The sequence below is a fragment of the Budorcas taxicolor genome, chromosome 6 (assembly GCF_023091745.1).
Source record: "Budorcas taxicolor isolate Tak-1 chromosome 6, Takin1.1, whole genome shotgun sequence".
Lineage (NCBI taxonomy): Eukaryota > Metazoa > Chordata > Mammalia > Artiodactyla > Bovidae > Budorcas > Budorcas taxicolor.
In genome coordinates this window covers 114,141,054-114,167,308 of record NC_068915.1, presented here as the reverse complement: position 1 = coordinate 114,167,308, position 26,255 = coordinate 114,141,054, and the positions used below count along the sequence as shown (strand labels likewise).

Below are 26,255 nucleotides of genomic sequence, written 5' to 3'. Positions count from 1 at the left end.
GATGACAACCGAAACCTGGTTCCTTCCACCCAGATCACCCAGCCTCCGTGGGCACCATGCCAGAGGAAGACGAGCGGGCAGGCCTGGCCCGCAGGGAGCTCCCATGGGAAAGCCAGCCGGGCCAGGGCAGGGGGGGCAGAGGTGTGGCTGCAGGACACCGGGGTTCTCCCTCGCTGCCAACCTGCCGTGTGACTTTGGCAGGACTTCCTTAGGCCTTCGCTTCTACTCCAGTGAAAGAATGTGCTGGAACCACATGACCCTGAGGTTCCTGCCTCAAGGAGTTGAGAACGGCTACAATTCCCCAGTCCCTGCCCCATTTGAAGGGGTCTGTTCAGAGAGGCGGGGCCGGCTCCACTGGGAGGCCGCCAGTGACTGCGTATCGGGTGGACCTCTGGAAGCAGGCCACTCACACTCGCCCTCTGACTCACAGGGACTTGGGAGCAAGGGCCTGTCCACCCCTTTCCATGGGGAACTTGATGGCGAGCTTCCTAAAGAGGACACGAGGGGGCGGTGGGTGCTGTGATGTTGGGTGGGCGTCTGCCCTGCTGCCCCGGGTGATGGCCTGGAAGGTACGGGGTGCTTGGGGTCAGCACCCTCTCTCCTTCCCTCCCTCTATTCAGCAGGCTATCTGGGGGTGCGCATTCTGTGCCTGGCTTATCCAAGTCATCGAGAAGGGATTACAACTGCATGATAATACCAGACACAGCTATTGATCTCAGCTGCTGCTGGGGCCCAGCACGCATTAGCCCATGGGGGCCTCAGAAGTATCTAGAGAGGTGGGGACTGCTCACAGTCTAACAATGCACATGGAGAAGAAACCAGGCTCCCCACGAGGGAGTCAGACCCCCCAGGCCCCCACCCTGACTGGCCAGGCCCTGCCCTCGCCAGGACTAACCACCAGGATTTAATGCTCTCACCCGTGGTGGATGGCACTCGACCACTTCACGGGTGGGACCCTGATGCCCACAGAGGGCCAGGGACTGCTCAGGTCTGCACTGCCTGAGAGGGCCGTTGGGTGGAAAAGAGGGCACCTGACCCCTGTGAGCGGCCTTCCATCATCACATCCACTTGTGTTGTGGGCGAAAGGCCCCAGCGGACAGGCTTGGAGCCAGGCAGCTACACAAACAGCCAGCCCAGCCAGGCTTTCCAGGTTGCTAGGGTGTGTAGGGCTGGGGCCAACCGGCCGCATTGCCCATGGCCGGTTTTCCCCAGGAGCCACTGTCCTCTGGCCTCCCTGCTCCCCGCTGGCCCCTCTTGGGAGTAGGTGGACGCTGCTGGAGGCCGAGGAAGAGTTATGTGCTCCTGCCTCTGGGCTCTGCTCAGAGTTCACAGTTTCTGGGACCAGCCCTCTCTTCTCCGCCACCAGGCCGGGCCAGGTCCAGGGAGTCCACGTTCTGAACCGGCCAATCCTGACCCTCCACACCTACCCCCAAACACCCCTTCCAACAGCACCAGAAACTCACTGGGGTCCCCTTGCTCCCACGCAGGGGTCCCCTTGCTCCCACCCAGGGCCTTCCCTCTGCTGTACCCGGGACCCAGGCCCTCCCTGGGCTGGACCAAGGAGGTTACTGACGTCACAGAGGACAGTCGGCTCCTGGGGATGGGGGACTGATGGGGGCCCGCAGACTGCGCCACCGGGGTCAGACCACGGCGCCAGCCGGTGCGGCGCTCCGGGACCCTGGGGCAGGCCATCGGGTCGCCGCCGCCGAGCCCTAGATCCGGGGTCAGGAGCGCAGGCTTCGCCCCTCGCCGGGGCAACTGGGCAAACCCTGCCTACCCCCGCTTGCCCCTGCCTCGGTTCTCTTCTGCAAACTGGGGAGGGAGGGAGTTGGCCCTGTGCGGCCCTTTGCACCAAGCTTGCACCTCGCCCGGCCGCGCTCCTGGCCCGCTCATGGGCTCTTGGCAGCCGCCGACGGCCAGGCCGCCAGCCATCCGGCCAGGCCGCGCGGACAGCTCCGCGGACACCCCTACGGCTGGGCTGCGGGAGGCCGCAGCGGCGTCGCCCGCCTGCGCATACGCGGGCCGCGCAGCCTGCCGGAACTGTAGTCCCTCCCTGAGGGCGGCAGGAGGCGCCGAGCAAGGAGGAGCGGGGCCGTGGGCCTACATTTCCCAGAGTGCATCCGGCATAGGGGCGGGGTGAGAGGGGCCTCCGGGCGGGGCGGGGCGGGGCTTCTCTGTGGGGCGGGGCCTGCGGGGCGGGGCTGGCGCGCCGAGGGGCTGCGGCGGCGCTGCGGGCGGCCGGCCGGCCCATCCCGCCTGCAGGCGCTGCACCTGCGGACACGGGCGTCCGGCTGCCGTCCCGCCCCGGCGACCCGACTCAGAGGTGCCGCTGAGATGAGCGCGGGTGAGTGTGCGGGGACCCGGGGCCTCCCCGAGCTGGATCGCGGCGCCGCCAGGGCTGGGATGCCTGCACCTGCAGACGGAAACCGCCCCGCGGCTGCAGCCGACTTGCGCTCCAGGGTCTTTGCAGTATGGCAGGTCAGGCGCGCCCCCCCACCCTCGCCCTGTCCCTGCGCCCGGTGACCGCTTTCCCCGAGCGCCGCACCGCCTGGCTGCGCTGGGCTCCCTGGACGGCGCCGCTCCTTTGCTTTTCTCCCCGGCGTGCGGGGTCGCAGCAGGGTCCGGGGGAAGGGCGCGCGGCCGCCGTAGACCCTGCGGCAGAGAGGTGTGTGACACCAGTCGGGGGGTGAGGGCTTGGCGGCAGGGAGGCGCCGCCGTTGTGTGACTCCTGCAGCGCCTGGGTGGGTAGGTGGGTTGGGGGGGGCATCAGGTCGACCCCCCTCCCGGCGCCGTGGGCTCGCCCAGAGCAGACTTGGGGGCTCGGAGCCCGCAGTTTGTGTGCCGCCCTCCGCGATGCCCGCGCGTGCTCTCTCCGGCCCCTCGTCCCCTCCACTGCGTACCCAGGCTGCTGCCTCTGGGGCCGCACCCGCAGGGTCTGACAGCCTCTGTGCGGCGCTGGAAAAATCGCACGTCACCACCACCTAGTGCGCTGGGGGAAACTGAGGCCTACCGCTGCGGGGCCTTGCCTCCTGAGAGACTCTGGAGTGACCGGAGCCCCCGTTTTGAGAGCCTTCTGGGGGACCAGCCCTGGCTGGAGGGTTTGTCCCTACATTCCTCTGCAGGGAGAGGCCGTCACCCCATTTTCCAGGGTGCGATCAAAGCTCTCCAGGCTTGAGTCACTTGCTCAGGTCTTGCAGTGGGGCTGGGTTTTGAAGCTGGTGCTCCCTGACTCCTGTGTCCTGCCTTGAGCCCATCTCACCCGCAGACTATAGTATGGACCCCTGGCCACCTGGCAGAAACCAGAGGAGACAACCATTCCTCCCTGGGGACAGGGAGGCGGGAGGGTAGGGAGCAAACAGGACTAGGGAGGGAATGTTCCTTTAGGGACCATTTACTGTATGTTGTCTGCTTGGGACCTATGTTTCCCAGGAGCCCCCCACCCCCAACCACAAGAGGAATCTGTCCCCTCCCCCTCCTAGTTGAGGAAGGAGGGACCACACGGGCAGTGGGAGTTGAGAGAGAAGCTGAGAGCAAATGGCAGGCTGGAGGAGGCAGACTTCTCTAGAAGAGGATTTCTGAAATGGCCAACCTGTTCTTTGGAGGTGGCTGGGGAGCAGGGCACCCCACCTTGGCAGAGCCTCCAGACACATTTATCTAATGGTCGATGTGGGGGGGTAATGGCAGGGTGCACCAGGTAATTTTAGGCTCTCTCAACTGTAATTGATCCCTCTGATCTCTCCTGTAATCAGGGGGAGCCTGGAAGGAACCCTGGCATTTCCCCCCTCATTTGTGTTTGCACGGAGCAGGGGTAGGTGGGCACCGGGGGCCCTGAGGGGGGGACCAGAGGGCAAGGAGACTGGGGTTTGAATCATAGTGTCCACCTGCTGGTCTTGGACACTGCGTGACCGCTTCCTGAGCTTGGCTTCCTGAAAGCAGTATCGTTGCCCCCATGGAGAAGATGAGGTAATAGTGGGAAATCCCGCACGTAGTGGGTCCTCCCTCGATGGCTTGTGCAGATCGGTGAACCTCAGCCTGAGTCAGTGCAGCTTTTGGAATGGTCAGTGGGCACGCCGACCCTCCACCTGTTGCTCATGGCCCGGCCCGTGACCTGCACAGCAGTAAAATTTTCACCCACAGCCACGATGGGAGAGAGTAGACGGTGGTCCCTGGTGCCGGACACTTGTGCACATCTGGAAGTTCAGGGGCTTCCCTCATCCACAAGGGCAGGTCCCCCGTCGGCCCTCCCTGGGGAAGGCTGGCATCATCCCAGAGCTGGGCGCCAGCATGTGGCTGGGAGCACGTGGTCCAGTCTCCAGCGGCCCAGACCAGCCGACGGTCAGCGCCTAAGGGGACCTGAACCATGGCCCCGGGTGGGAGGCTCCCCTTTCCTTTATGCTGTGCAGGCTGCGGGCGTGCCTTCCTTCAGTCTGATAACTCAGGGCACCTTTGAGAGGGCTCTGGTGTGGCCTCAAGACCCTGTGCCTACTTGCTTTTCTGCGCATTCGCTGCAAGTGTTCGGGGAGATGAGAAAGCAGGATGATGAGGCGGGAGGAGCTGGCCTTCTGTGTCAGATAAGCCTGGTTGCGCACGCGAGCTGCGTTCTGTTCAGCCACCCGTGGCCCGCTTTCCCCGCCGTATGGAGGGAGCCCCTTTGGCTCTGTGTGCATTGCTGGCGCACACCTGGGCTCTCACGCCTGGCCACTGTGCACGTCTGGCAGGTCAGGGGCTTCCCTCGTCCACAAGGGCACGTCCCCTGACGGCCCTCCCCAGGGAAGGCTGGCGTTGTCCCAGAGCCCAGGTGAGGCCCAGGAGACGACGGTGAGCCTGGTGGTGGTCTCCTAGCGTCCCAGTCCATGCAGTCACGGGGGGCAGGGCAAGGTGAGGCAGAGGGATGAGCCTGAGCCCAGAGGGGCTCCAGAACCAACTCTGCCACCTCTGGGTACCGGGTCTGTGCTTTCTTGGCGCCTGTGTGTCCTGCCCGGGTGGCTACAGGTCTGGTGGGCAGGATTCTCCCAGGTGAGTTTCATGGTGGGGGGGTTGCATTAGTCTGCCAGGGCTGCCGTAACAAGGGTCCCACTGACCATGCAGCTTAAGCAACAGACATGTGTCTTCTCACGCTTCTGGAGGCTGGAGGTCTGAGATGGAGGTGTGGTCAGGGCTGATTTCTTGCGGCCTCTCACCTCATCTTGCAAGTGGCCATTACCTCCCTGCGTCCTCAGGTGGCCTTCCCTCTGTGTGGGTCTGTGTCCTTCTCTCTTCCTAAAAGGACACCGGTCATACTGGATTATGGATTTGCGGGAGGGATGCAGCTCAGCCCAGAAGGGGAGGGCAGGCCCAGGTGGAAAGCTGGGTGGAAGCTCAGCCGTCTTCTTTTCCCGTGGCTGATGGGTCAGGAACGTGGAGCTGGAAGGGGCCTGGGGGATGCTCCAGTCCTAGCCACCCACCCACACGGAGGGGAAACCGAGCCCCACAGAAGGCAAGGCGGCCGTCCCGGGGCCAGGTGAATGTGCGGTAGACGCAGAGCCGGAGCCCCAGTCCTCTGCGGCCTCTGAAACAGAGAAACACATTTCTGATCCAAGGCGGGGCTCTGCCGTCACTGCAGAGACGTTCACCACGGCATCCCTAACAGCGGCAGAAAGTCAGAAACCTGCTGTGTGTATGTGGTGGGGAGCGACGGGCCATGGCCGTCGCGTGGGTCCTTCGTCTGGTCGACAGATGTCTCCTAAGCCCCTACTGTGTGCCCAGTGCTGCCCCAGGCCCGGGGCAGCTGTAGACCAGAGCAAGCAACATCGTGTCTCCCTGAACCGCGCCCTCGTTGGGGAGGCGGGTGGTGAAAACGTCCTCGTTACCTGCGTGACGAGTTTCTCACGTTAGGAGGAAGTGCCTAAGAAAGGCTTCATTTAGAAAACAGCCGAGGACAAAATGGTGCATCCTATGCGACCTCCGTGCTATGAAGCGGCGCAGGGAGCAGGCCAGAAGGAAGTTGTCATGCCGTCCAGGGCGACCCCTCTGTTGGAGGCGGCGAAAGAGCTAGTGCTCCCCCCGCCGGCATCCTTAGGCTTCCTGTCACCTTCCCCAGTTTTGTTTTCATTGTGTGCGCTTACCTTTTGCAATGAGGAATCTGAAACAAGAGGGCGTTGGTTCCGGGTGTTGGTTCCGGCTCGAGCTGCTTCCAAAACCCATGACTTGGTGTCAGGTTGGGTGATCCCATCTGCAGGGGCCGCTCCTTTGCTCGAATGGAGGTCTCCCAGTTGGCAGCGCATGGATCTTAACACAAGCGCCCAGTTTCCACGGGGGACACCATCTGACTTAGGTGTAGCCGAAGACAAATTGTCCAGACTCAGAAATTCATCTGAAATTGCGTCTAAGGAGGATGGTCATTGCCCCGGAACCAGCAGCTCTTAGACAGCCTGGGAATCCTCATCTCCAGACTGTTGGTCCTTCGCATCCGTGGCTACTTCCTAACCCACCACCTGAGATACTTCAATCCTTTCTGGTTTCTGTCCTAAGAAGTGATTTGGGGGCAGTCGGCATGTTCTCTGGACCCAAGTCCTGACTTGGGTGAACTCTTGGAAAGCCCAGTCTCACTGTCTCAGCAAAGGGGGTGTGACCCACACTCTGGACAAGTCGCCAGTCAGACACCCTGGCCCTCCAGAGTGTCAGCTGTCTTGTGGGAGAGCTGTGAGCCGGCACGAGGGAGTCGGCAAGTCTGGTGGTGCACGGAGCTGGCGGGATGGCATGGAGCCTCTGGGAGGGGTCTGTCCTGCTGGTGGGCCTCAGGGCCAGGCCAGCTGTCAGGACCCTGAGCTGCTTGGATGCCCGACTCTGGTCCCCGGGTCAGAAGACCCCTGTGCTGCAGACACGGGCTATTCCTTGGGCTCAGATTCCAGCTCTGCCGCCTGCTAGCACAGGATCCTCGGACCTCTCTGAGCCTCTGATACTACCTCTTCTGGGATCTCCATAGGGACCGAGGGTCCCAAGCGCCTGGTATGCAGGAGAGGCTCAGTTCAGTTCAGTTCACTCAGTCATGTCCAACCTTTTGCGACCCCATGGACTGCAGCACGCCAGGCCTCCCTGTCCATCACCAACTCCTGGAGCTTACTCAAACTCATGTCCATCGAGTCGGTGATGCCATCCAACCATCTCATCCTCTATCATCCCCTTCTCCTCCTGCCTTCAATCTTTCCCAGCATCAGGGTCTTTTCCAATGAGTCAGTTCTTCTCATCAGGTGGCCAAAGTATTGGAGTTTCAGCTTCAGCATCGGTCCTTCCAATGTATATTCAGGACTGATCTCCTTTAGGACGGACTGATTGGATCTCCTTGCAATCCAAGGGACTCTCAAGAATCTTCTCCAACACCACAGCTCAAAAGCATCAATTCTTTGGCACTCAGCTTTCTTTGTAGTCCAACTCTCACATCCATACATGACCACTGGAAAAACCATAGCTTTGAATAGATGGACCTTTGTCGGCAAAGTAATGTCTCTGCTTTTTTAATGTGTTGTCTAGGTTGATCATAACTTTTCTTCCAAGGAGGAAGCGTTTTTTAATTTCATGGCTGCTGGAGAGGCTGGAGAAACAGAAAATAGTTGGGACAGGAAAACTTGGGTTGGTGTTCAGAGGGCAGCCCATGCTTCCTGGTGACCGTGTGGTCTCGCGAGCTGCCGGGGGCCCTAGTCAGCGGGTGCCAACCCGCCGGGCTGTCTCTGGCCGCTCAGACACGGGCAGAGCAACCCGAGTGCCGCGTGTTTGTTTACCCGGGGATGTTTCCGTCGCCACTGTCTCTAGGGTGTCGGGCAGCACCCTGCTTCAGTGTCGGTGCTGTGGCTCATGGGGCCCCTCCTCAGGCCCTGCTCTGCCGAGGGCTTCTCAGGGCTTCTCAGGATCGCCGGGGTGTCCCCGCCCATAGATGGGGAGGTGGATGCCCAGGAGGGCGTCGGGCACCACACCCCACCACTGGTGAATGAGAGCTGGATTTGAATCCTGGTGTGTCCAGCCGGGGGTGGGGGTGCGGGCGCCGTCTGTCTGTCTCCTTGCATCATTAGGGGCTGCGTTGGTGACTTCGTGGCGTGTGGCTGAGTGTTTGGGGTGCATGAGGCTTGATCCCCTGGGGGCCTCGCGATGACGCTTTCTGGTGACAGCGTGGGGCGGGGAGTCACAGCCGACGTCCTCACCTGAGCCGAGGAGCCTGGCCTCGTTCCACCGTGTGGCACCTGCCGGCGTGGCTGGGAAGGCAGGGCCAGCCCCAGCCCAGCCCTGTCTGCTCCTGAGGACGGGCTCTGCCTCTCCAGTGCGCTCCTGTCCAGGGTCGTGGCTCGGCCCCAGGGATCCACCTGGGGATGGACTGCTCAGACCAGGAGAGGGTCACATGCCTCCCTGTAACCTCGACCCCTGGCCCTTGCTGTCCCCTCTGCCGGGCCCTTGGGGTCTTCTGGAGCTGACCGCTCCTGATGGAGGAAGCATTCACGGCCGTCCCGGGCTTCTCCAGCTCCAGCCCCGCCGGCATCAACCGTCCCGTTAATGTCTGAGCTCCCCAGACTCTTGGGCCCACCTGCCGGACCTCTGTGTGACCTTGGGCCGGCTGACTTCCCTCTCTGGGCCTCAGTGTACCAGTCTGAAAAAACAAAGGCCACCGCCATTCTCAGGGGTGTGACCTGCTTTCTTCTGACCTCCTGCCCCCCGCCCCCGCCCCCGCCCCCCACGGCAGCGGGGAGATCGTCTGGGTTTGAGGCTTAGCCATCATCGGTTCAGAGAAACACGCCATGTGAGCCGTGAAGTCTCAGATCACCCTTCTGGGCCACGTGGACCTCATCTGACGGTTTCACGACAGGAAGCACGTTGCCCTTCATGCCGAGGGGACCTGTTGGTTAAGGGCCTTTCCCCGCAGCCTGCCAGGGAAGCCATCTCTGAGGACATCTGCCTGGTATCCAAGCCAGCAGAGCAGCTGAGTCCGAGTTCAGGGGAAGGCCTGGGGAGGGAGAGATGTGCTTTGACCCCTGCCAGTGTCTCCTACCCTGGGCGGGGACAGGGGGGCTTCCAGGCTAGTGGGGAGCCGGACCCAGGCTGAACCAGTTCTGTTGCAAAGTGATGTATTAGGGGATTTCGTGTGCCATGTTGCCTTGGCTGGAGATTTCTAAGCAACAAGGGAGGTGGTCTTGCTTGATGCCTTGAGGGCTTTGGGGTCAGAACACCTGAGTGCCAGTCCCAATTGCCAGCTGCTAGGGTCCCAGCCACCAGGTTGCACAACTGCTCTTTGCCTCGGTTTCCCCGCCTCTCACTTGGAGGTAATGGGCTGTGGGGCCAGGGGCCTGGGGTGGTTTTTTGTTGTTACAGCTGTCCCAGGGCTCAAGGCAAAGCCTGCAAGGTCCGCTGTGGCATCAGCTAGCATGGCCAGCAGGTTCACTCCTCTGTCTCTGTTGCTGGTTCTCTTGCCTGCCCTGCCCAGCCCACCGGATGCTGTTTTACACTCCCTGCCCGGTGCCGGGGTCAGGAGAAGCCCAGTCCCTGGAGAGCCGTCTGCTCCCGGGTTCTGAGTGGCGTTTTGGGCGTCAGCCCCAACTCAGTCCTGCGAGGCTGTCCTCAGCACGCGCACAGGGGCTCCACCCGGCCCCCTGCGCAAAGTGGGCACACTGGAATGGCCTGGGGTTTGGGTTTCTTCACGCACAGAATGAGGGGTTGGAGAGATCCGGCCACCTGACTCCAGCCAGCTCCCAGGGGCCCTGCCGTGCACACCCGCCGGGCTGAGCCAAGTGGATCCCCCTCCCGAATCCCCACAGGCTGCCTCGAGTCAGGGCTCCGTGAACAGCCTCCAGTGGAGGACGGACGATGGATGGAGCTCAGGTCCCCGCTTCATGCCCAGCCCCCCCCCCACCCCGCAACCCTGCGTCTGTTTGCCCTCATCCTGGTTGAGGGCCCATGGTCAGGCCTCTCTGACCTGCTGCTCTGACCTTCTGCTTCTGCTTGGACGTCAGGGGCCCCAGGATCTTGCTGGAAAATGGCATCTCCAAGGCCCTGGTTAGTGCTGCAGTTGGGCGTGAAGTTCCAAGAAGGAAGAATTATAAGGACCAACCCATGGCCCCCTCATGTCAGTTTGGCGACCAGACAGTCAAATGCTCCCAGGGGGCCCACCCCCACCTTTGTGTTCTGAGTGACAAGGCTGAGGCTGCAGGGGCTTTACCTGGGAGGTGATCCCAGGAAGCAGAAGAGGGAGGGCTGGGGCGTGAAGGCAGGGAGCCGTGGGGCATTCAGATGGGTGGGTGGCCACTGCAGGCTGTGGGGGTTCAGTCCTGCTTGGGGACTGTGCAGAATGCTCCTAAGAACCAGTGAGACCCTGGGGCCTTTGTTGTCCTGAACTGGGGGGGGTGGCTGGTCCTGGGATCGTGACCGCCCCCCCAAACACACATACACACTGCACGGTGTGACTGTCCACAGCCATGCAGGGGAGCCCTGAGGCGGGGTGAGGGCGGGTATCACCACACAGCCGCTGTGCCCCAGAGGGCCCATGGGTCCGGATACGGCCCAGCGTCAGCCTTTTGGGGCCACTGCTATTCCCAGCCTCAGTCCTGTCGGGGGAACCTCTGATGCCTGCCATCGGCAGCCCCTCGAGGGCTCAAGGCTGTCCTAGAATGCCTGTTCACTTGGTTTATTGAGCACCTACTGTGCACATTTGAAAGGACCCTGATGCTGGAAAAGATTGAAGGCAGGAGGAGAAGGGGACGACAGAGGAGGAGATGGTTGGATGGCATCACCGGCGTGATGGACAAGAGTGTGAGTAAACTCCGGGAGTTGGTGATGGACAGGGAGGCCTGGCGTGCTGTGGTCCATGGGGTCGCAAAGAGTCGGACACGACTGAGCAACTGAACTGACTGTGCAGAGCTCTGTCCTCGCCAGTGATTCCCCCAAACGGGTGTGTTTTCTCCTGCCACCTTCTCTCTCCCTCCCCACGCCCTGATGCTGGAATTCCTCCTCCCAGAACCCAGAACATCCAAGACCCTTGCCTCCATCCTCAGGACCAGTGGACAGGACCTGGAGCCGGGGGCTCAGGAGAGGCCGTGTGCCTGCTCCTAGCTGCTGTGTGGCCTGCAGGTGGACACTGCCCCTCTCTGAGTTGCTTCATCTCTGAGTAACGGCCCCCGCGGATGTCCCTGGCCTCATCCCCAGACAGGTTGGATATGTTACGCACATGGCAAAAGGGACCTTGAGGATGGGATTAAAGAGATCTCACAGTTGGGGGGTTCCAGGGGGGCCCGTGCTGTCTCGAGGAGCCTGCGAGAGGAGGAGGCAGAAGGGTCAGAGAAGAGGGGAGGCGGTGGCAGACGCAGAGGTCAGAGAGGAGACGGGATGTGGCGCGGCTGGCTTTGAGGACGCGGGAAGGGTGGCCTCAGTCTGTAAACTGAAGGGCTTCTGGAGCCACCGTGTGACTCGGTGCCACCGCCTGCCCCTCAGGCTGCCTCTGCCTTCGAGGGGGCCTACTGAGCACCTGTAAGGGGCAGCGTCACCGGGAGAGTGCAGTCTGACACCCCCGGAGTGCGGGGACGCGGGGCAGCAAGGCTGAGCTGGACCCGGGCACTCACGTGGGAGAGGTGGCCAGCAGACGCAGGGGCGGAGGTCACGGAGGATCAGCGGACCATCCAGGGTGGCCGGAGCTAGCCAGTCACCCAGGAAGGGCCGGACCAGGCAGCGAGGGGGCCATTGGGCTGGGCAGGGGCTGTGAGCCCAGCGCAGGATGTCAGGCCAGGCAGCAAGGGGGCCGTTGGGCCGGGCCAGGACCCAGACGGCACCTTCCTGCTGCTGCTCTGGCCGTGGCCACGCTGACCCTGTGACACGCTTCTCGCTGGCTGCCCGCATCCCACCGTTCTCCTCCAGCTCTGAGCCTGGCCGCTTCTGCCAAGCGTTTGAAGCGTAGCCATGGGGTTCAGGGCTACAGGCACCGGTTCCCTTGAACACACCCCTGATGGGCCTCGGAAATCAGGAAATGCGATCTGTGTGCAGAAGCCCAGCGTCCAGCCAGGCGCCTCCCTGGCTGCCTCTGACGGGCGTGGGGTGTGGCCCGGGCCTTGGGCACACACGGAGCGTGACCACAGGGCAGGTCCGCCTGCTGAGGACCACGGGTGGCCCTGCCAAGGCTCCCCAGGGCCGACCCCGGCTTCCTTGGGCAGGGGTCCCTGCCAGACCTCAGTGTCGCCCGGACCTCTCTTTCCTGCCAGGCCCTGTCACCACCCCGCCTCACTCTATCCCCTCCGGCTGAGCCGGGACCCACCCTCCTCCTGCCCAGCCCCGCACCTGCCGCACGAGAGAGCTTTGTTCTGCCCTTGCCGCGGCCACCTCGCCTTCCTCCGTCAGCCCCCGCCCCCTGACCTGACCCTCCAGATTCCTTCTCTGAGCACTCCGCCAGCTGACAGCCTCTGAAAGGGAGCTGAGAGGAATTAAAATCGCTGGCGACAGTGCACACACCGAGCCCCTAAGCGGGCCCCTTTGGGGGACACCCTGCAGCCCAGGGCAGGGTTTTCTAGGAGCTGGTGCCCAGGGTTCTAGGAGCTGGTGCCCAGGGAACGGGGCTGACAGAGCGGGGAGGCAGTCCCCAATACTGGGGCATCCAATGGGAAGGGGGCTGCTGGTGTGAAGCTCTGTAAACCTCGGGGCTAAAACAGCCGGAAGTATTCTCTCCCAGTTCTGGAGGCCTGGAGTCCAAAATCCGAGTCACTGGGCTGAAGCCAAGTCTCGGCAGGGCGGGGCCTCCTCCAGAGGTGCTGGGGGAGTCCCCTCCCCGTCTCTCCTCAGCTGCCGGAGGCTGCCGGCACTCCCTGGCTTGTGGCCGCGTCACCCGCACCTCCAGGCCAGCGTCTCCAGCACGTTCAGATCACCCGCCGCCCCGTCCGAGTGTGTGGGCCGGTCTCCCTCCGCCTCTGTCTCTGAGGATACTGGCGGGTGCGCTTGGGGCCCATAACCCAGGGTGACCCTCCCATCCCAGGGTACTTAACTGTATCCCATCTGCAAAGACCAACCACCTCATTTTTTAGCCATATGATGTCACACCCACAGGTCCTAGGGATGAGTACCCAAGTATATTGTTGGGGGGCATCATTTGGCTTTCCCAGGCAGCTTCTCAAACATTCTGTTTCTGAGACTGAAACCTGTTTTTTTCCCTCCTTGAGGGGTCTGTAGAAGATCCGAGGGTTAGAGAAAAGACCTCTCAGAGGATAAAAATTGTACGTCTCAAGTCAGTCGAACGTAAACATCCCACAGTCCCCAGAGCTGATGGCCTCAGGGGCCTCTGACTGTGGGTGTGTGCGGTCTCTTGGGGCAGCTAGGCGAGATACATTGAGCCTTGAATACGTTCATGCCTTCAGTAGAAGGCGGTGGCTCTCTGGAATCTTCTGAAGAAGGGTTCTGAAGCACAGATATGATTGGTGCCTAAAGACTGCAGGGGTCACAGGCTCTGTAGGGTGAGTGTCCAGCCAGAGATGCTGAGTCAGGAAATTATTGTCCGTCTGTCTGCCTGTATGCAGCAGCTGTTCTCCAGCTTTGAGGGCTTAGGACCCCTTCACTCAAAATTACTGGGGACCCCAAAGAGCTTTTGTTTAAGTGCATTGTATTTATCGATATTTGGTGTATTAGACCAGAGAAGGCAGTGGCACCCCACTCCAGTCCTCTTGCCTGGAAAATCCCATGGGTGGAGGAGCCTGGTGGGCTGCAGTCCATGGGGTCACTAAGAGTCGAATATGACTGAGGGACTTCACTTTCACTTTTCACTATCATGCACTGGAGAAGGAAATGGCAACCTGCTCCAGTGTTCTTTCCTGGAGAATCCCAGGGGCCGGGGAGCCTGGTGGGCTGCCGTCTATGGGGTCGTGCAGAGTCAGACACAACTGAAGCGACTTAGCAGCAGCAGCAGCAGTGTATTAGACAGGGCTTCCCTTGCGGCTCAGTGGTAAAGAATCTGCCTGCCAATTCAGGAAATGCGGGTTCGATCCCTGGATCGGGATAATCCCCCTGGAGAAGGAAATGGCAGCCCACTCCAGTATTCTTGCTGGGAAATCCCATGGACAGAGGAGCCTGGTGGGGTCATAAAAGGTCAGACACGACTGACTGAACAAGTGTATTAGACGTTAAAATGGAGAATTTTTAAGCATATTTAATTCATTGAATAAGGAAAATAGCCCGTTGTGTGTTAACTATGAGTGTCTTCAGGAGACAGACTGGCCTTGCTTTACAGCCGTGCAAACCTCATTATCGTCTGGCTTCATAGGCGGCGGTGGGAGCCTGTGTCCCGTCTGTGTTCTGTCAGTGGTGATGCCACGTGTTACGGGGCCTCAGGCAAACTCCAGCGTACATTTGGGAGGGAGAGGGAACGATGGAGGAAAATAACATCTCGGTCTTACTATGAACACGGCTTGGACCTGGCCGGCGCCCTGCTTGCATCCTGGGGACCCCAGGGTTCCTAGACCACACTCGGAACTGGTGATAAAAGATGAAGTGTTATGCAGTCGTTAATACGATTGTCAAGGAGGAGTACAAGGCGTGTGTCTGCACTGGTGATGAAGAATATGGGGTCTGCAATTTTATACACAGTGTCATCTACAAAGCAGGCAGAAAACACACTGAAATGCAAGAGTTATGGGCAACTCTGCCTTCTTTTTTTTCTTCTGATGCTTGGCTGTTTTATTTTCCCAGCTTCTTCATTTTAAGGATGTACAGGGGGTGGGTGGGGGGTAGGCTTGTGCTCAGTATTGGTCTCAAGAGGCTTGAGTGGAGAGCAGCTGTCTGACCCCCTGGCACCAGCCGGCTCCTGCTCCAGGGACCAGACGGCGTTCTTTCTCTATTTTGGGAGGTGGACTCTCATGTGGCTCTAGGCCTTTGAGTGGCACCGACATGATGCAGGGATTTGTGTGTGTGTGTGTGTATACTCTTGGGATAACGTCATCTACTGTTAGAAGCAAGAGAGCAGTTTCTGTGGGCTCTGGAGCAGGTTTCACAGTGGCCGATGAGGAGTTGGGGGCTGGTCTGAAATTCGGCGTCCCCTGCAGAACTTGCCCGGCCCTGGCAGGGCTCCAGCGGAGAGCTAAATATAACCTGGGTGTGTGCTGGCAACCTCAGGCACCCCAGCCCCCAGCTGGTGGCGGAGCCGAGCCCACGGGAGCAATTGATTTGTCTAATGGAGCTCAGTGTCTGCCATTTGTGGGGCATCTGGTCCCTGCGGGCGGGTGGAGAGGTCATCCAGGCCCCGTCTGGAATGCCACAGAGCCTGGCGGGGCAGGGATTCTTGCTCCCGATTTTCAGATGTGTGGGGACGGCAACTGGGCTAAGACGGGAGGCAGGACCCATGGTCACACGGCTGGTGAGCGGGGAGGTGCTCCAAGCTGGGAGCACCCCCATGCCCCTCCCCCCTAGGGGGCACGTGTCTCCCCTACTGGGTCTTCTGATCTGAGGACTGTGGTCACATGTTTCCGAGGGCTCTGGCATCACTGGCGGCAGAGAATGGTGGTAATGATCATCATAACGCCCCACACAGCATCCCTGCTCGGGTCCTTCCGACGCTGCAGGAGTGGTCTCCGTGACTGCCCATTTTACAGGTGGGCACACAGAGGCCAAGTGACCTTGAGAAACCCGCTCCAGGGACCCGGCTGGTGGCAGGAGCTCCTCCGGATCCCAGGCTCTGCTGAGCTGCGTCCTCTCTCTGATAGAAATGTGGGTCAGCCAGCTCCCCGCGCCCAGCAGAAGCCCTGCTCCAAGCGCCTCCGTGCATCTGTGATTCTCCTCCACATCTCACCTTGTAAACTGGGGGCCTGCCTGCTCTCTGCAGCTCCTCCCACTGGCCAGGGGCATCATGGGACAGGATGATGTCATCACCCGTGGAGGGGGCGGCAGAGTGGGGTGACCGGTGGGGGCGAGGCAGCCTTCTGAAAGGGACTTTCAGAGAAGCGATCCCTCTCTCAAGGTACGGCCTGCCACCTCCAGGATCAGCACTCGGTGAGGACATCTCGCTGGAGACTGGGGCCCTGCGGGTAATTCCTGCCCACCCCTCGCACAGGGGGCTGCTCGCCCCCCGATACCCTCCCCCCTCACTCCCAGGCACCCCTGCAGCCTCCAGGAGACCTCAGCAGGGCTCTGCTCTGGATTTTGGGGTGATGGAGGGACAGCGGGGCCTCAGCCTGTCTCCTGGGAACCCCTTAAAGCAATCTTCAGGGAGGAAGTGGCTCCCTGAACTCCCCCCACCAACGTTCCTATCTCCTCCATGAGGACCTGCCCCTTCCCTGGGGCGACGGACACAGGAAAGGACACTCCTCTTTCACAGGAGACCCTCCCCACCTCCCTAGGTCTCATGGACAGGCAACAGTCAACCCAGCATCCCTGGGGGTAGGGGTGAGGAGGTGGTTTCATTTGAGCATGTGGAGCCCTTGGCCTGGTGCAGAACGTGACCTTGAGGGAGTTCTTCCCTACAAAATCTTCCAGCCTGGTGAGAAAGGCGGACAGTGTGTGGGGAAGACTCACCATGAGAAAAAGCACTCCCCTAGGAGGCTGTTGGGGAACGAACAGAGGGCAGGGAACCAACCTGCTGTGAAAGAGAAATCCTGGCAGACTTCCTGAAGGAGGTGATGGCCCACCATGTAGGAGTCAGACAAAGCCGTAGCAGAAGGGCAGAGGTGAGCGTGTAGGGCGTGTGTGAGGGGTTTCACTCACGCCTCTGCCCCACGCTAGGCCCTGGGTAAGGTGCCATCTGCCTCTCAGACACCGTGATTCCCCGTCTGCCCTCACGGTACCTTGTACAGCACCTCGCCGGCAGAAGTGTTCGGTGATGATGTGGCTACAGGGGGCCGAGGCATCCAGAGAGGGGACAGGGAGGAAGTGTGGAGACCATAGGCTCCTGGGGGTCTGCTAGACCCACCCCCACCCGCCCCCATGGCTGCAGGCTGAGCCAGGGCAGGGGTGGGGGCATCAAGGAATCTCAGCATGTTTATCTGTGAATGGGGGCAGGGGGAGGTTAAAGCCCCAGTGCAGGTGTGGCCAGGACTGGGGAGGACGGGTCACTCTGAGTGGGGGGGAGGGGCGCGGAGGGGACACGGGTGCCTGGGGCATCCGTTTTCCTTGGCGCCTCATCCTCCCCAAGAGCTCGGACTCATCGAGGGCCACACCAGGCCTACATCCTTGCAGAGGGCTTAGGGGCCCGGCAAGCTGAAACAGGAACACTGACCCTGTCCTGGGGGGGCTGGGTGGGGGGCGGGTGTACAGAGAGACCACTGGGGGTCCAGGCATGGCCCCTAGTTTGGAGGCCAGGGCCCCCTCCCTGCCCCAGTTCTGGGAAAGAGGGTCACGCCAGGAATAGAACGTTGTATTTCCCACGGCTCCAGCTGCCGCTCCAGGCCGCAGCAGTCTGCAGAGGATCGGCACCAGGCCGGTGATCTGCGGCTCCGGGTCAGAGTGGCGGGTGGGGGGGAATGTCACTGGTCACCTGGCCAGCATCAGGAGAGCGGTGTCCAACGGTCGGGTATTTTTATCGCCTTCTGCTGGGATCATTCTCTTCCCCGGGGCAACCAACCCACTCAACACGCAGGCTGCTAGTTGGGAAGTTTGGGAGTCTTGTTCCCAGGCACGTGGACAAAAGGAAGTTCAGGATGGATCCCCAGAGTGCCTGGCAAGCCAGCGCCTTGCCACAGCCCTCCTTTTACCTGGGACCTGGGGTCGCCCTCACCTGTGGACCTGCCGTGCTCAAACCTGCATCCAGGTCTGTTCGGAACATCAGGCCCAGCCCGGTCCAGCCTCCCCTCATCTCTGGAAGCAGAAATATTCAGATCCCATTGACTTGGCTCTGCTTGAGCAAATAGGCCCAGGTCCTATTACTATTCAACAAAGGCCATTTCCCTGGGTGCCCGCGAGCTGCCGCGAGAGGAAAATGAATTGTAGGGCAATTGCAGGGCAGGGTCTGAGAGAGGCCCTGTGGGCCGTGGTCTTGCCGAGGAGGGACGCGGCCTCTGCTAATTAACTGCCGGCCACGTCTGGGGCCCAGACCTGTGGGTCTTCCCAGGTCTTATAAAAGCCGTAGGATTCTGGCTCGCCTTCACTTGGTCCGTTACTTCTCTGAGCACTCAGGTACCTGTGACCTGGTTAGACTCTTCAGAACTGCTTAGGGCTTTTGGGGTTGGGCGCGAGGGGTGGCTGAGATCGCAGCTGGATGAGGCAAAGCCGCAATTTGAGCCCAGGGCTGTCTGTTTTCATCCAGGCCTCCCAGGTCACAGGAGAAGGGGGTGTGCAGACAGCGAGAGCCGCAGGTCAGGTACCTGACCTTGTAGGAGGCATGTCCACAGGGAAGCAGGCAGTGCTGTTGAGTTTTTTGTTGTAAATTAATTTATTTATTTTATTTGGAGGCTAATTACAATATTGTCGTGGGTTTTGCCATAATCAGCCATGGGTGTACATGTGTTCCCTATCCTGACCCCCTCTCCACCTCCCTCCCCATCCCATCCCTCTGGGTCATCCCAGTGCACCAGCCCCGAGCACCCTGTCTCATGCATCGAACCTGGACTGGCAATCTGTTTCACACATGATAATATACATGTTCCAATGCCATTCTCCCAAATCATCCCACCCTCTCCCTCTCCCACAGGGTCCAAAAGTCCGCTCTACACATCTGTGTCTCTTTTGCTGTCTCGCATACAGGGTCATCGTTACCATTTTTCTAAATTCCATATATATGCGTTAGTATACTGTATTGGTGTTTTTCTTTCTGGCTTACTTCACTCTGTATAATAGGCTCCAGTTTCATCCACCTCATTAGGACTGATTCAAATGTATTCTTTTTAATGGCTGAGTAATACTCCATTGTGTATATGTATCACAGCTTTCTTATCCATTCGTCTGCTGATGGACATCTAGGTTGCTTCCATGTCCTGGCTATTATAAACAGTGCTGCGATGAACATTGGGGTACACGTGTCTCTTTCACTTCTGGTTTCCTCGGTGTGTATGCCCAGCAGTGGGATTGCTGGGTCATAAGGCAGTTCTATTTCCAGTTTTTTAAGAAATTTCCACACTGTTCTCCATAGTGGCTGGACTAGTTTGCATTCCCACCAACAGTGTAAGAGTGTTCCCTTTTCTCCACACCCTCTCCAGCATTTATTGCTTGTAGACTTTTGGATCGCAGCCATTCTGACTAATGCCGTCAATTTTAATGAGAAAAGAGGCTTGAGAAGACCCTGCTCACACACCCAGGCCTCCTGGGCTCTAATCCAGAGTCTGCTCATCCTCCAGAGTTCCTCGCAGCTGACCCTCCAAACCGGCAGGCGGGACCCCAGGCACCTCCCTTTTGAATGGCCACTGCCTTCATCCCACATATTTCTGGGTGCCATCCTCTGCTACCAGGGACCTTAAACAGGGTGCACGCACGCTCAGTCATGTCCAGCTCTTTGTGATCCCATGGACTGTAGCCCGTCAGGCCCCTCTGTCCATGGGATGTCCCAGGCAAGAATACTGGAGTGGGTTGGCATTTCCTACTCCAGGGGATCTTCCCAACCCAGGGATCGAACCCGCGTCTGTTGTGCCTCCAGCATCAACAGGCAGATTCTTGACCGTTGGCGCCACCTGGTAAGTCCCAAATAGGGGGACGTGACCTGTTTTAGGGGTCTCGCTCTCTGAGTTTCTTGGAGTCTGTTTTATTATCATTAATCGTGCAATGAATCAGACGTTCATTTTTGCAAGAACGGGATTGAAGAGGGAGCAGTCTGTGACACGGCCCCCCCACCCCGCCACCCCAGCCCCACGGCTGGCTCTTTCCTGTGAAGCCTCGGGCCACGTCCTGCACACCTCTCCTGACGCCCCCCAGGAAGCACCCCCGAGTAGGACATGCTCTCCTACAGTCGCTTCTCAGCGGCTGCCTGTGACTCTGTGGGTTTTCTCTGGTTTGGCCACGTTCTTTATCCAGCGCCAAGTACAGTGTTTTCTGCATTAACGTGTCTCATATTGCGGTAAGAGACACGTAATCTAAAGCACGTCACGTTAGCTGTTTTTATGCGCGCCATTAGAGGTACTATGTCCATTCACGTTGCTGTGAGACCTTTACCACCATCCGTCTCCGGACCTTTTCCATCTTTCTCAGCTAACGGTCCCCACGAAGCAACTCCTCGTCGCCTGCCCTCCGCCCCTCCCATCCCCTCGCCCTTGGCACCCGCAGTTCTGCTTTCTGCCCCTGTGGATCTGGCAGCTGCCGGGACCTCGCAGAAATGAAGGTGAGCCTCGGAGCTTGTCCTTCTGTGACCGGCTTGTTTCCCTGAGCGTAGCATCCTCCAGGTTCCTCATGTTGCAGCGGGTGTCGGAATGCCCTGCCCTTTTTTTTAACCGGACCCTATTCCGCTGTGTGGATGGACCACTCTGTTCATCCGTCCATCCTTCCCTGGAGACCTGGCTGCTTCCGCCTCCTGACTGTTGGCAGTGATGCTGCTGTGAACACAGGTGAGCCGTATCCACTCAGGTCCCTGCTTTCCTTTCCTTGGGGCATGTCCCAGGGCGGCATTGCTGGCTGAGAGGTACCTCTCCTTCATTTCTTGAGGTGCCATCTTGCCATTTTCCCGGTGGCCATGTGACTTTGCCATCGTCGAGGGGTGTTTGTCTCCCCCTTGGGGGTCTCATCGGGGGCCCTCTGGGTCCACCTTGCACAGACCCGACTCCTCGTCTTGGAAGAAGAGCCTGCCCTCACCTCCCTGCACACTGTCTGGCAGCCAGGCTGAGACCTTGGAGGTTTCCCCACGTGGGCTGCCACATGTCCACACCGTCTTTACCCAGGCTGGCCCCCTTCTGGGGAGCCTTCCTTCCCTGCCTCTTCCCCCAACCCGCCAGAGCAGCAGGCGTCCTGCAGGCCCCCTCATTCTGTCCTGCTCCTGGTCCCGTCCCCACTGATGCAGGTGCTGTCCGGGTGAGTCTGAGCCCTTTCTACCTGCCTCCCTCCTGTCCCCCGGCTCAGAATCCTGGGAGCCCGTGGGTACCTGTGCAGACCAGGGGTCCCGAACCCTCTGGAGCCTAAATGCCTGAGTGTCAGGGTAGGGGACCCCAAGCCACAGCTCCCAGGACCCAGGAAGCGTCCCTGTCCAGCAGGGAAGCCTCGCCTCCCTGGAGCCTGAGCGGGAACCCGGCCTTGCTGGGGAAAGCTGCAGCTGGACCCAAGGCCACAGCGCAGGACACCGCCCGGTTAGCAAGGGATAAATTTAGCCACGCTGATGGAAAAGCGTCCTGCGTCTTCCTTCCTCCGCTTCCCTTAGCCCCGAGGACATGATTCACAGAGGCACGGCTGTGCCTCCCCGCAGCCCACCCCGTGGTCTAGAGATGAGGAGAGGCTGGTCTAGTGGGTGGGGGACCCCTGACCCACAAGGCGGACCCGGTGGGCTCAGTGGGTGAGGGACCCCTGACCCACAAGGCGGACCCGGTGGGCTCAGTGGGTGAGCGACCCCTGACCCACAAGGCGGACCCGGTGGGCTCAGTGGGTGAGGGACCCCTGACCCACAAGGCGGACCCGGTGGGCTCAGTGGGTGAGGGACCCCTGACCCACAAGGCGGACCCGGTGGGCTCAGTGGGTGAGGGACCCCTGACCCACAAGGCGGACCCGGTGGGCTCAGTGGGTGAGGGACCCCTGACCCACAAAGCGGACCCGGTGGGCTCAGTGGGTGAGGGACCCCAGGCCACAAGGCAGAGCCGGTGGGCTCAGTGGGTGAGGGACCCCTGACCCACAAGGCAGACCCGGTGGGCTCAGTGGGTGGGGGACCCCTGACCCACAAGGCGGACCCGGTGGGCTCAGTGGGTGAGGGACCCCAGGCCACAAAGCGGACCCGGTGGGCTCAGTGGGTGAGCGACCCCTGACCCACAAGGCGGACCCGGTGGGCTCAGTGGGTGAGGGACCCCAGGCCACAAAGCAGACCCGGTGGGCTCAGTGGGTGAGGGACCCCAGGCCACAAAGCGGACCCGGTGGGCTCAGTGGGTGAGGGACCCCAGGCCACAAGGCAGACCCGGTGGGCTCAGTGGGTGAGGGACCCCTGACCCACAAAGCGGACCCGGTGGGCTCAGTGGGTGAGGGACCCCAGGCCACAAAGCAGACCTGGTGGGCTCAGTGGGTGAGGGACCCCAGGCCACAAGGCAGAGCCGGTGGGCTCAGTGGGTGAGCGACCCCTGACCCACAAGGCAGACCCAGTGGGCTCAGTGGGTGAGGGACCCCAGGCCACAAGGCAGACCCGGTGGGCTCAGTGGGTGAGGGACCCCAGGCCACAAGGCAGAGCCGGTGGGCTCAGTGGGTGAGGGACCCCAGGCCACAAAGCAGACCCGGTGGGCTCAGTGGGTGAGGGACCCCAGGCCACAAGGCAGACCCGGTGGGCTCAGTGGGTGAGCGACCCCTGACCCACAAGGCAGACCCGGTGGGCTCAGTGGGTGAGGGACCCCAGGCCACAAGGCAGACCCGGTGGGCTCAGTGGGTGAGCGACCCCTGACCCACAAGGCAGACCCGGTGGGCTCAGTGGGTGAGGGACTCCAGGCCACAAGGCAGACCCGGTGGGCTCAGTGGGTGAGCGACCCCTGACCCACAAGGCAGACCCGGTGGGCTCAGTGGGTGAGGGACCCCAGGCCACAAGGCAGACCCAGTGGGCTCAGTGGGTGAGGGACCCCAGGCCACAAGGCAGACCCGGTGGGCTCAGTGGGTGAGGGACCCCAGGCCACAAAGCAGACCCGGTGGGCTCAGTGGGTGAGGGACCCCAGGCCACAAGGCAGACCCGGTGGGCTCAGTGGGTGAGAGACCCCTGACCCACAAAGCAGACCCGGTGGGCTCAGTGGGTGAGGGACCCCTGACCCACAAGGCAGACCCGGTGGGCTCAGTGGGTGAGGGACCCCTGACCCACAAGGCAGAGCCGGTGGGCTCAGTGGGTGAGGGACCCCTGACCCACAAGGCAGAGCCGGTGGGCTCAGTGGGTGAGGGACCCCAGGCCACAAAGCGGACCCGGTGGGCTCAGTGGGTGAGGGACCCCAGGCCACAAAGCGGACCCGGTGGGCTCAGTGGGTGAGGGACCCCAGGCCACAAAGCAGACCCGGTGGGCTCAGTGGGTGAGGGACCCCTGACCCACAAGGCAGACCCGGTGGGCTCAGTGGGTGAGGGACCCCAGGCCACAAAGCAGACCTGGTGGGCTCAGTGGGTGAGGGACCCCAGGCCACAAAGCAGACCCGGTGGGCTCAGTGGGTGAGCGACCCCTGACCCACAAAGCAGACCCGGTGGGCTCAGTGGGTGAGGGACCCCAGTCCACAAAGCAGACCCGGTGGGCTCAGTGGGTGAGCGACCCCTGACCCACAAAGCAGACCCGGTGGGCTCAGTGGGTGAGGGACCCCAGGCCACAAAGCAGACCCGGTGGGCTCAGTGGGTGAGGGACCCCTGACCCACAAGGCAGACCCGGTGGGCTCAGTGGGTGAGGGACCCCAGGCCACAAAGCAGACCCGGTGGGCTCAGTGGATGAGGGACCCCAGGCCACAAAGCAGACCCGGTGGGCTCAGTGGGTGAGCAACCCCTGACCCACAAAGCAGACCCGGTGGGCTCAGTGGGTGAGGGACCCCAGTCCACAAAGCAGACCCGGTGGGCTCAGTGGGTGAGGGACCCCAGTCCACAAAGCAGACCCGGTGGGCTCAGTGGGTGAGGGACCCCAGGCCACAAACCAGACCCGGTGGGCTCAGTGGGTGAGGGACCCCTGACCCACAAGGCAGACCCGGTGGGCTCAGTGGGTGAGGGACCCCAGGCCACAAAGCAGACCCGGTGGGCTCAGTGGGTGAGGGACCCCTGACCCACAAAGCAGACCCGGTGGGCTCAGTGGGTGAGGGACCCCAGGCCACAAGGCAGACCCGGTGGGCTCAGTGGGTGAGGGACCCCTGACCCACAAAGCAGACCCGGTGGGCTCAGTGGGTGAGGGACCCCAGGCCACAAGGCAGACCCGGTGGGCTCAGTGGGTGAGGGACCCCAGGCCACAAGGCAGACCCGGTGGGCTCAGTGGGTGAGGGACCCCAGGCCACAAAGCAGACCCGGTGGGCTCAGTGGGTGAGGGACCCCTGACCCACAAAGCGGACCTGGTGGGCTCAGTGGGTGAGGGACCCCTGACCCACAAAGCGGACCCGGTGGGCTCAGTGGGTGAGAGACCCCAGTCCACAAAGCAGATCCGTGGGCTCGGTGGGTAGAGCCCCCTCCTCCCCTGTCTCAGCCGGAGCTCCACCCCTCCAGCACCCCACTGCTGTGAAGTTTCGCTGCCCTAGGCGCCGGGCAAATTAAACTGGGGTAAAGTAAACACAACGTAATGCTTGCCCTCCTGAGCGTCGTGAAATGTGAGCTCTGTGGCATCTGATGCAGGTGCTTGTGTGGCCAGCACCTCCTGACCACTTTTCCGCTTGTGAAACTGAAACTCTGACCCCACGACACACCAGCCCCCCACCCCCCAGCCCCGCTCCTCTCGAGCACCGCTCTGCTTTCTGCCTCCAGGATTCCGTCTGCTCCAGGCGCCGCACGTCAGTGGGGCCCTGTGATATTTGTGCTTCTGTGACTGGCCTGTCTTGCTGAGCAGAGCGTCCTCAGGGCTCATCCATGTGGTAGCCTGTGTCAGCTTCCTCCTCTTGAAGCTGAATAATATTCCATCGCACGAAGAGCCCACAGTTTGTCCTTCCATGTGACCGTGGACACCGGGGTGGCTCGCCCCTTCGGCTCTTATGAGTGATGCTGTTATAATAACGGGTGTACAAATACACGCTTTGGGGTTTTACAGCTGCAGTTCTGGGGCAGGTGGCCCTGTGGTCCTACCCCAAACAGGCCAGGGCAGGGTCCTGGACACGTGGGGCTACACTGGCCCCTCCTCGCCGTCCACTGAAGTGTGCAGTCCTCCCGTCCCCGGTGTAGATGGGGAGACTGAGGCCAGCCGGGTGAAAGGACTGCCCGCCATGCCAGCACCTGGGCACGGTGCCAGGGCGCTGGGTGGGGGGTGGGTTCCCACATTCAGAACCCACGCCCTCACCTTCCCCGTGGAGCATCCGGTCGCCCATGTGCCTTTGTCCGTTCTCTCAGCTACTGATTCATTCATCAGACACTGAGAGGGTCCAGTCACCTCCCTGTCCTGGGCTGGGCCATGCAAGAAGCAGCTAGGATATACGTCCCGCCCTTAGGAGCTCACAGGATGGAGACTGAATCACTCAGAGGCAAAGAACCAGTGATGGACTACCCACACCTGCCACAGATGCCAGCCATGGGGGTGTGTGTGTGTGCAAGCCACGCACTTGCCAACTCTGGCTACAGGTGAGTGCCGGAGGGCAGAGGGGTCCCTGAGCCCAGAGCCAGGTGTTGTGAGCCCCAGGTTTGTCTCTGTCACTGCAGTATTTTTCCAGGATCCATGAGGGTAAAGTTAGCCGGTCATGGTCTATCCTGTTCCTGGGGGGATTCTGCCTTCTTCATCAGTTTCTCTCCCAGATCTATCTTTTGAAAAGTTTTAAGCATATGCCAGGAGAAATATCAATAACCTCAGATATGCAGATGACACCACCCTTATGGCAGAAAGTGAAGAGGAACTAAAAAGCCTCCTGATGAAAGTGAAAGAGGAGAGTGAAAAGTTGGCTTAAAGCTCAACATTCAGAAAACTAAGATCATGGCATCCGGTCCCATCACTTCATGGGAAATAGATGGGGAAACAGGGGAAACAGTGTCAGACTTTAATTTGGGGGGCTCCAAAATCACTGCAGATGGTGACTGCACCCATGAAATTAAAAGACGCTTAATCCTTGGAAGAAAAGTTATGACCAACCTAGATAGCACGTTCAAAAGCAGAGACATTACTTTGCCGACTAAGGTCCGTCTAGTCAAAGCTATGGTTTTTCCTGTGGTCATGTATGGATGTGAGAGCTGGACTATGAAGAAGGCTGAGCGCCGAAGAATTGATGCTTTTGAACTGTGGTGTTGGAGAAGACTCTTGAGAGCCCCTTGGACTGCAAGGAGATCCAACCAGTCCATTCTAAAGGAGATCAGCCCTGGGATTTCTTTGGAAGGAATGATGCTAAAGCTGAAACTCCAGTACTTTGGCCACCTCATGTGAAGAGTTGACTCATTGGAAAAGACTCTGATGCTGGGAGGGATTGGGGGCAGGAGGAGAAGGGGACGACAGAGGATGAGATGGCTGGATGGCATCACGGACTCGATGGACGTGAGTCTGAGTGAACTCCGGGAATTGGTGATGGACAGGGAGGCCGGGCGTGCTGCGATTCATGGGGTCACAAAGA

The 26,255-nt window shown here is 60.6% G+C and overlaps 1 protein-coding gene across 1 annotated transcript in view; it reads left to right on the top strand.

Moving 5' to 3' along the window:
• The first annotated feature begins 2,227 nt into the window (after positions 1–2,227).
• Positions 2,228–26,255, top strand: part of ABLIM2 (actin binding LIM protein family member 2) — a 171,397-nt gene continuing 147,369 nt past the window's right edge. Inside the window, exon 1 of the mRNA XM_052641650.1 lies at positions 2,228–2,344. Within this exon, the coding sequence (XP_052497610.1) occupies positions 2,335–2,344 (10 nt within the window). The 5' untranslated portion in view covers positions 2,228–2,334. The remainder of the gene's footprint in view (positions 2,345–26,255) is intronic.